The following is a 10,359-nucleotide window of genomic DNA, read 5'->3' as shown; positions in this document are numbered from 1 at the left end:
TATTCCGTGCGGCCGGCCTGGCGTAGTTTGATTATGTTTTAGTGGGGGTTTTTGTATGGGTGTGTTTTTAGAACAGGCCCGTTATTTAATTTGATTTTAGAACTGCCTATATTTATCATGGTTTTTATTATCGCCTGTTCACCGCCCTGAGTCCCGTAAGGGAGATAGGGCGGTATATAAAGTCAACAAATAAATAAATAATGATGAATAAGTATTTTTGAATTACTAATTGTAGATTGTACATGTTACTAAATTTAAATATTGGCTATGCTATGTTTAATTTATGTTTAATTTAGAATAAGAGATTGTCTAGTTATATATTTGTATCGATACTGAGGAAAATTGGATGTCTTTTTAATATTGCTTATCCCTCCAACCTTCTTCCCCTCACTTTTTAACTTTTCCCCTTTTGAATCCCTTCTCCCATTTTTTGTTATCTTGTATTTTATTTTCTCTTGAAATTTAATAAAGTTGTTTTGGGAAAAAAACTACTGGGGTGCTCTGTGCCTCTCACACATACACACATGCAAACATAACTTTTCCTTTGGATGATTTTAAATAATCTCCACATAATATTACCATCACCACCCCTGAGGTAAACATACTCTAAGTTTCAAATACAGTAATGTTCTCTGTCCAAATATCTTGTTGATGTTTAGTTTAGAAAACGTGGGAAATGATAGAGATGTATAAAACTGCACACACTTTATAAAAAGCAAAAATAGAGATTTTTTTTTCTCCCTCATTGCAGAAGAAACCAGGATCAGGCAACTGATTGAGAGGAGATTTAAAATCAAAGGTCTATTTTTCCCTGCCTCTTTTTAGGGTCTTAATCTGGCTTTGAACTTTTGATATCTTTGTTGCTGATTGCTAGTTTCATTTAACCAAAATGTTCTTGGCAAACAAACAAGAAAGGAATATGCATTTCTCAAACCAAGGGTCCCCAACTCCCAGTCCGTGGACCTGTACTGCAGCATGCCAGCAACCGGTCCGCACAAACAAGCAAAAGCAACCGGTCCGCACAAACAAGCAAAGTCCCATTTGCAAGATGCAGGCAGCACACAAAACCACACACCCTCCGGTCCACGGAAAAACCTCTCACCACGGAATCGGTCCCTGATGCACAAAAGGCTGGGGGACCTCTGTCTTAAACTATGCATAACAATATTATTAATCCTTGGATAATCAAGAGCATCTTCACATCATTACAATTTCTACTCCTTGATTCTTCAAAAGCAGTTTAAAGTTAACTAATGGTCTTCACTGCTACCAATTTCAAAACATAAGACTAGCATGAGCCACTCAGGTCTTCCATCCTGTAGGAGGGCACGAAGAACAGTGCACAGTCGGTGGCCCTGAATCCATATTTTTAGTTCTGGGTGCTTGCCCAGGGCTTTGCCCACCCCAGCCGAACAGTCATTGCTGTGAGCAGGTGCAAAACTTCCAAGGCACCAGCTGTCGATTGGTTTAAGAACATTTGCTCCACAGCAGCTGAATTTCTGCAAAGGGGGTGGGGGTGGGAGAAGCTGGCTTAATCATAGAAGAGAGAGGAAAACCATTTCGCCGGTAATAGGCAATAGCTCACTTGTTTATGGAAACTGCAAAAGGACATAGCTTTCAATGGTTTTCATGTGCACAGTTAAAAGAAAGGTTTAATATGGATAAAAAAACTATCTGAATTGAAAAGCAAAAAAAAAGAAAAATTGAAACTGAATTATGTACAAATGGTGAATATGCAATCACAAAAATGTATAAACGTTTGATAAAATTTGAAACAGAAGAACAGATTAATGACTATATGACAAAATGGGCTATTAACTTTGGCTATAACTGAGATGGACACTTGGGAGAGACTGTGGATAATTTATTACACTGCATAATTTAAGACAATTTTTTTTTTATAAAAAGAAGTATTGTTGGTATATGACACTAAATAAATTTTAAAAAATGTACGAAGGCATTTCAAATCAGTGCTGGAAATGTAAAAAAGTATGAGGGAACATTTTATCATGGTGAACTTGTGAAAAAGCTAAGAAATTTTGGATACAAATTCACACCTGGTACAAAGAATTTAAAGACTAACATTGCAAAGAAACTAGAATTCCGTTTATTGGGACTTGAGAACAATGAGTGAGAAAAGATTCATGATAGACTGATTTTGTATATGGTACAAAATCTTTCTTTTTCATTTTTTGTACTTTTTTCTTTCTGTTCGTTTCCTCTTTTTCTTTTGATTAGTCTTTTATTCTATGTAAAAAATTGATATAAACAAATAATCAAATCAATCAGCCCACCTGCACATTTGGTAGGTTGCAAGTGGGAAAATTTGTTGTGTCGTTTAAAATACACTGTAGTCAGAAATAAATCAGCTCAGCTGTTGAACACAAACAATTGTGTGCGTTTTATATGGAATGCAGAATGGTTCCCATTTGGAAATTCTCTTAGTTCACAGACTATGCTAAGTACTCGCAGATTAACTTTACCAGACACCAGTTTTGTTCTAAATAAATAAAAGCCACTAGGGTAACATCTTTAACATTACTTTTATTAGCAGCTTGCCATGTACCTTTAAAGTTACAAAGCCTATTTCTTCACCAGAAGCTAATTTGAAGATCTCTTCCACAATTCTGCCTTTGTCTATCAGCTCTCAACATTAGAAAGATCAGTGGCTTCTCTAGGGACAGATCTAAGGCACAGGTCAAAAAACCACAATGATAAAAACTACTATTTTAACCAAGATTCCCCAAATATACCCAGTTCCTCTTAAATATCATTAAAGCAGCACTTTCCTTATAAGCTCTAGGTCACTTTGCCATAATACTGAGTTACTATTTAGGTCTAGATGGGAGGCACAGTCCAGTAATATGGCTTTAAAGTATGTGACATATGAAAAGAATTAGTTTATTTCTTTCAAATGCACATTTATTTCTCTACTTATGATAGGGAATGTGAGCAGACTGTAAACATTTTTTCCTTGCCTGAAAAAAAAACAACTATTTGAAGCACCTCAACTTCAAGGTGGGAATTGGAGACTACTACTGTAGTTGATAAATTTCTCACATTTTTCATATTTTAAAGTGCTAATTTTACATTATTTACCTAAAACTATTTTTAATAGAACAAACCCATGTTTATAGTGTGGCAAATCCAAAGGTCTCCAAAAAGGTTACAGCTCCTCACCCTACAAATAATCTGTGTAAGAGCCTTGCAAGAATCCACTGAAAATGTTTGTGAATAACGATCTTCTGTAAGGGTCCAGAATTTACTCCATATGCAAAAATAAAAATGCAACGTAAAATATTACTACTGCACAATTTTAGAGCAATGTGCACTGATACTGCAATGGCAATTTTCCTTAAATATATCAGGCATTTCCATTCGATTAATATCGACGAACAAAATCTTTGGGAAGGGGGGGGGGTATTGACCTTTATTCCTGAGGTTTTATGAAACGCAAAAGCTGCTCCTAACTAGACACTTCCAACCATAATAGGTGTGATTGGTCTCTCTTGGATAAAGAAAGACCTGCCAACTAACAACAGAAGCAACACACAATATTAATTCTCTCCTTAAAAATAACATTTCAGAACTCTCTTCCTAAACCCAACTTAAAGACATAACTTCCATCATTCTCAGCCAGCAAAGACCCTGGTCATACTGGTGAGAGATGAAGGAAACTGTACACCAATACCTATCAGGGCAGCTGACAGGGGGGTCCCTGAAATACACATAGCAAATACTGACAGGATGCAGAAGGAAGACAGAATTCCTTAATTGCGCATTTAGAACTTCATAGGAGAGCAGGGTTACTGGAGCAGCAACTGGGAACAAAAATAATGTAGGAAAGCTTAAGGATCAATCAAAAAAGTTTGTTACCCACATTCCTCCCTAAACAGCTCTTAAAAAAACAAAGCGCTGCCTGTGTTTAATTAGTACTGGTTGCTATGCCCTTAATTTGCTGCATTTAATTTATTATATTACCAACTCAGGGAAAATACTGCCAATACGCTGCCCAGTCAACTCAGCACATTTTGTTACAGTTTATGAGCTTGAATTTTTTTTTTAAAAAAAAATTATTCTGGTGCATGGGAACACTTTTGGAATAAAAGAAACATGTCAACACCATAAAAGAACAGAAATCTAAAGAGCTTTGGCCAAAATAATCCTTCTGGGTTTCCTCCCAATTATAAATTAGCTGGTCTTCCCCAGAGTACTCGCTAACACCTTACTCTCACAGCAAAGAAAACCCTGACTGAAGCAAATGCATTATCTTCTATTTAAGGCAGCTGCCAGTGAAATCTGTATTAAAAGACTGGAGACTCTCCAGTCACAATCATATGCCTACCCCTGGGCTAGCCAAATAATAAAATTCAGTTCACTCATACTCGCTAGAAGGAGGAAAGTGGGCTGCACTCAAAACCTGAAAGCGAAATGACTTATATATTTTTTTTCAGACAGAGAAAATCTGTTGTGCAGATAAAATCCTTAACCCCGGCACCTCTCTCTCCCTCAGCTGCCCTCTCCCTCCGCTTCCCCATTGCATGGTTACAAAGCGTAGTAGTTACAGCGAAACTTGGAGGGACAGTCTTCTGTCACAACCAGCAAAGCGAAGCCGGGCCTTTTGTGAGTCACGTTTCCAAAGGGGTCAGCTCTTGCCAGTCTGTTTCATTTTCACACTTGTCCCGTCTTTTGAAAAACGACTTGATCAGCCTCTGCGCTTCTTCTTTCACTGCGAACAGGAAAAGTGGCACCTGAGATAATGACGTTCTCAATCATAATTTACTTATCACTCCTCTCATACGCACATACATTAAGTACCAAATGCAAATTGTGCCTATTGGCTCAAATGGTGTCTGCAAAATATGATGAACAGGAGAAGAATATCTGTTAGTTAGTTAGTTAGAATATATATATTTGTTGTTGTTAGTTGCGAAGTCGTGTCCGACCCATCGTGACCCCATGGGCAACGTTCCTTCAGGCCTTCCTGTCCTCTACCATCTTCTGGAGTCCATTTAAGCTCACTCCTACTGCTTCAGTGACTCCATCCAGCCACCTCATTCTCTGTCGTCCCCTTCTTCTATTGCCCTCAATCTTTCCCAGCATTAGGCCCTTCTCCAGGGAGTCCTTCCTTCTTCATTAGGTGGCCAAAGTACTTGAGTTTCAACTTCAGGATCTGGCCTTCTAAAGAGCAGTCAGGGTTGATCTCTTCTAGGACTGACTGGTTTGAACGCCTTGCAGTCCAAGGGACTCGCAGGAGTCTTCTCCAGCACCATAGTTCAAAGGCCTCAATTCTTTTGTGCTCAGCCTTTCTTATGGTCCAACTTTCACAGCCATACATTGCAACTGGGAAAACCATGGCCTTGACTATATGTACTTTTGTTGGCAGGGTGATATCTCTGCTTTTTAGTATGCTGTCTAGATTTGCCATAGCTTTCCTCCCCAGGAACAAGCTATATTTTATTGACAACACAAACATTTTCAAACATTACCATGATATCATAAATACTAACCAAGCTTAACTATCCCCACATACCCAAAGAGCTGAAAATTAGAGATCTCTGTAAGTCAACAATTTTAATAATAAAAATAAGAGGGACAAAACACAAGACATTCCTTCACCCTGTCCCTTATTTGGCCGCTCACCTGTTTTGCGGAAACTGCTTTTGTCTGCAGCCAACAAATGAGAGAGGTGTCGGGCAAATCCCTTGAACAAATCCTGCCAGGCAGAGATAAGAGAGCAGAATAAGCAGAGTGGAATGCGATTCCCTCATTAACATCTAACTGTTGTGCTTCTATGCAAGACAAAGTAATTGATGCCCAGCTGGGCAGCCTCATAATCTGCTGCTCTGTTTATCATACAATAGGGAACATGCTATCTGTGATTTAAATACAAGGTGCATGTGCAAACAATTAGACATTGCAAGGCAGTCAAGGCTGTGAAACCCCCAATCAAATCTAAGTTCTTCTAAATCAGGGATGGGCAATTAATTTTCCAAAGGGACCATAGGAGAAACTGGGACTGCAGTGAAGAGCCAAACTGATGTAACCTGATTTGATGTCTTCAAACTCCATCACCTCAACTCCTCCAATTGCTCCATTTAAGGAGCAGGAGCAGAACAGTGCTATCTCTCCTCGCCCACCCCTTCTCCCGCTGCGGTGGCCAGTTGACTGAAGGGAAGCAGGGCAACTGCACAGAGCTGGACCTGAGATGGCTTTGCCTCCTGCCCCCTGCGGCAGGCTTATTTACATTTGATTTCTAAGTTCCAACTGACCTCACACGGGTTGGACAGGGACAGCCAAAGGCCGAATGTGGCCCAGGGGGCCATAAAATGCCCAGGCCTGCGTTAGATGATTATAATTACCAATATAAGGGTATAATAGTATTAGACCCAGGGATCTACAAGGGATTTGGATTTTTAATTTTGAGAATCTGTTTTATACAATGGCTCCCCTTAATGAAGAAGCTGCTCCCTGCCAACCACTCAAAACTTGCACAGTTTTTTCTACTACTTAATTTATCTTTGCCTTTCCCCCCCACCCCCGAGGAGTTAGATAAGCATATCTACAAATCACAGGGTTAAGACACCTGCCATTTTTATTTTCTAGGAATTATACTAGAACAGTGGTGGCGAACCTATGGCACGGTGCCAGAGGCAGCACGCAGAGCCCTCTGTGGGCACACGCGCCATCGCCCCCGTCCTAGGCCTTCAGCTGGGTTTTATAAAACCTTTTCGCTTTAGGCCTCCGCCGCCGTGTGCAAAAAAAAAAAAAAGGATTCAATCAGTCAATTTCAACTTCTCGCGGGAAAAAAAAGATCTTGCAAAGTTGGAATTGATTGATTGAATTTTTTAGTCCTACCCAGTCTGCCGTTACCATCGCAGCCACGCCCACCCAATTGGCCACACCCAGCCAATGGGCCACACCCACCCAGCACTCAACGATGCATAAGTAGGTTTTGGGTTGCAGTTTGGGCGCTCGGTCTCTAAAAGGTTCGCCATCACTGTACTAGACCCCAGAAGCACTCTTGGAAATAAAACAGATGCTTGATGTTTGTATTTTGCTTTGTTCCATGCTAGATTGAGTGTAAGGGAGATATCACTGAATATATCAGCATTTTGCACATTTTAAATGAATAAGCAAGCAATAAATAGGTTGTTCCCTATCCAATAGATTGTGCTGAAGTAATCTGGGCCAACTCCAACTCATAGAGGCCTTTACTGGGCATCCTGCAGCTCTTTATCCTTGTGGTAGAGTAGCAAGTTTAGAATTCAACATTTTTGCCCTGGTTAAGAAAGCAAAGCAGCTCTAGTGAAGTTACCATTCTCATTAAATGCACAGTCACCCCCAAACAGGATCAGAAGAATAGCTGAACTGAATGTAACGGAGGCTCATGGCAGACATCAATGTCTCGAAGAGGAATAACTGCCAACTTACACCTATGTTCCTCAATGAATGAAAACTACAACCGAGAAGGCGCTTCCAGACGGTGGGCTTCTAAGTGATGATGCGCAAAACATCCTCTCCTGAAATGCTCTGGCCTTGGAAGTGGGCACTTCAGCCCTGGGATGGGAGAGTTCTGACTCGCAACAAGCCCTTCAAGAGGGTTCCAATTTGGTGAAGTATTTGGAGAAGCCCACTTTGAGGTCAGATCAGTTCTGGATCACGTAAAATGTTTTGTTCTAGGGCAGCGGTTCTCAACCTATGGGTCGCAACCCCATTTGGGGTCGATCAACCATTTCACGGGGGTCGCCAAGCAAGGCTGTCCGCCATTTTTCCCCCTTTTCCGGCGGGTGCCTTACCTCCCTTGAGCTGGGCCAGCTGGTGGTTGGCCTGCTCCGTCTCTGCCGCTTGCCAGCTACGCCTTGGCCGGCGCAGGGGGCGGAACCACACATGCGCGGCGCTCCCGGGCAGGGAAAGTCCTCGACTTACGACCGGTTGGGTAGTCCTCGACTTACGACTGGTTTAGTCCTCGACTTACGACCGGTTTAGTCCTCGACTTACGACCGGTTTAGTCCTCGACTTACGACCGGTTGGGGGTCGCGGCATTAAAAAGGTTGAGAACCACTGTTCTAGGGTGCAACATTTTGCGATGTCACAGTTTGCACACCCCGACCTACGGTACTACTACTTACCTGCCCCAAAATACTGCTGCTATTTTACATTATTCTCCCTGAATAGGTTTTTGTTAGAAATTGATGGAAGAAATGGGGAAAGACAGAAAAATTACAAGTGGAGGATCGTGTTGTCTGCTCATAAATAAAGCAAGTTAAATACATGCAATTGTTGTTTGAAAGTACTGTGCTTATTTCACTGGAATACAGTGGCAGGGAAAAAAAAAATAGCTCTGTCCAGCTATGTCTCATCCCCATCCTACAAAGGACTGATATCACTGTGGAAATTTTATTTCCCATGCGTTTCTTTAGATATTATCTGCAGCATTTAATTTCATACCTAACTTTTGTGTCACCATGGAGGCTTTAACTGATAGGGAAACATAAATCAAACACAGGAGGGGGGGGGAATTAAATAGTTCATAACTCACCTTAGATGCAAATCTCCCACTTTTGTAGAAAGGAGTCAAATATTTTACAACAATATCTGCTGTTTCCTTAAGCGACAATGTTTTTGAAGGCGGCTGGATGACTCTTGTGGTCCCTTCTTTATCAACCTGTGATAAATTTGGATCAAAAGTGACTTTCTTTTTTGCCAGCCCAACTGCTTTCCCGTCTGACTGTGACAAAATGGAGGACTTGTTCATCATCCGTAGCCTCTTTTCAGCAGGGCTCTCCAGGTCCTGGAATGGCAGAAATAGAAATCCTTTAAAGCAACTTTACACGGCTAAACCTAAACAGCCTTCCTGAACTACAAGAAACCCATATTTTTTGTCTATATGATTTACAATTTAAACCCTCGACATTGCATGCGTCAGAGATGATAATGTGATCTGATTTCTTAATGCAAGAAGCAGAAAGGAAAAAACACCTTATTCCCTTTTTTTGGTGTCTTTATTGAAGTTTCAAAGAAAAAATATGGAAAATAGCAAGAACTAATTGAATATTTAAAATAAAGAGGGGGTGGGGTGGAGATAAGAAAAAGACAAAACCAAAAGTGGAAAAAAAAGGTTATAAAAATGTTACCAGAGAGTAAGAGATTAATTTTCATTTGTAATAATAATAATAATAATAATAATAATAATAATAATAATAATAATAATAATAATAATAATAATAATAACAACAACAACAACAATAACAATAACAATAAAGTTGGAAGAGACATTGGAGGTCATCTAGTCCAACCCCCTGCTCAGGCAGGTAACCCTATACCATTTCGGACAAATGGCTGTCCAGTCTCTTCTTAAAAACTTCCAGTGTTGGAGCATTCACCGCTTCTGGAGGCAGGTTGTTCCACTGGCTAATTGTTCTCACTGTCAGGAAGTTTCTCCTTAGTTCTAGGTTGCTTCTCTCCTTGATTAGTTTCCATCCATTGCTTCTTTTCCTACCTTCAGGCATACCAAATTCCAGCAACCGTTCCTTATATGTTTTAGCCTCCAGTCCCCTAATCATCTTTGTTGTTCTTCTCCATACTCTTTCTAGAGTCTCAACATCTTTTTTACATCGTGGTGACCAAAACTGGATGCAGTATTCCAAGTGTGGCCTTACCAAGGCCTTGTAAAGTGGTATTAATACTTCACGTGATCTTGATTCTATCCCTCTGTTAATGCAGCCTAGCACTGTGTTAGCTTTTTTGGCAGCTGCAGCACACTGCTGGCTCATATTTAAATGATTGTCCACTAGGACTCCAAGATCCATCTCACAGTTACTACTATTGAGCAAGGTACCCCTTATACTATACCTGTACTTATCACTGTTGTAAAAGAAAATTGGACGTGACTTCTCCAACAACTTTATTCCAGCATGGAACAAGGTGTCTCTCCATAACAACTCGCAACTCTAGAACCTAATATAGTATCTTTTTGTGTGCCTACATATGTGGATGTGCAAAAGTCACAGAGGGCAAAGAGGGGGGATGATTTCATGGATTCACAAACTTGGCGGGGAGATAGCTGTGATGAACTCACATTCTGCTCCTTACCTCCTTAAAAACTAAGAAATCATTGCTCTTATACTGTAAGTTCAAAATGGAACTGCAAGAGAATTTCTACTGACACACATATCCCAATACAGACTATCGATCGTAGTTACCGCAGCATTACTTTCTCCAATCTTTCTAAAGCAATGTAGCTATCAATGCTGCTAACATTGGATGTTCTTGCTTTGACAACATATGGAGATGCAGCCATTTTCCTTTACTTTATGTTTTACTCTTAAAGTTAGAATTAGATGATTGGGGGGGGGG

The 10,359-nt window shown here is 40.4% G+C and overlaps 1 protein-coding gene across 1 annotated transcript in view; it reads right to left on the bottom strand.

Annotated features, from left to right (window-relative positions):
• Positions 1-4,481: 4,481 nt before the first annotated feature.
• The window catches only part of LOC107290228 (ATP-dependent DNA helicase Q5-like), a 34,803-nt gene continuing 28,925 nt past the window's right edge, over positions 4,482-10,359 (bottom strand). Inside the window, exons 13-15 of the mRNA XM_015819096.1 lie at positions 8,543-8,794; positions 5,644-5,716; positions 4,482-4,729 (exon numbers count right to left, since the gene is read on the bottom strand). Of these exons, the coding sequence (XP_015674582.1) occupies positions 4,629-4,729; positions 5,644-5,716; positions 8,543-8,794 (426 nt within the window). The 3' untranslated portion in view covers positions 4,482-4,628. The remainder of the gene's footprint in view (positions 4,730-5,643; positions 5,717-8,542; positions 8,795-10,359) is intronic.

This window comes from Protobothrops mucrosquamatus, unplaced genomic scaffold (genome assembly GCF_001527695.2).
Source record: "Protobothrops mucrosquamatus isolate PMUCROS unplaced genomic scaffold, P.Mucros_1.0 scaffold_146, whole genome shotgun sequence".
In the NCBI taxonomy this organism is placed as follows: domain Eukaryota; kingdom Metazoa; phylum Chordata; class Lepidosauria; order Squamata; family Viperidae; genus Protobothrops; species Protobothrops mucrosquamatus.
Note: the sequence above shows the minus strand (reverse complement) of the source record. Positions and strands in the feature narration are given on the sequence as shown.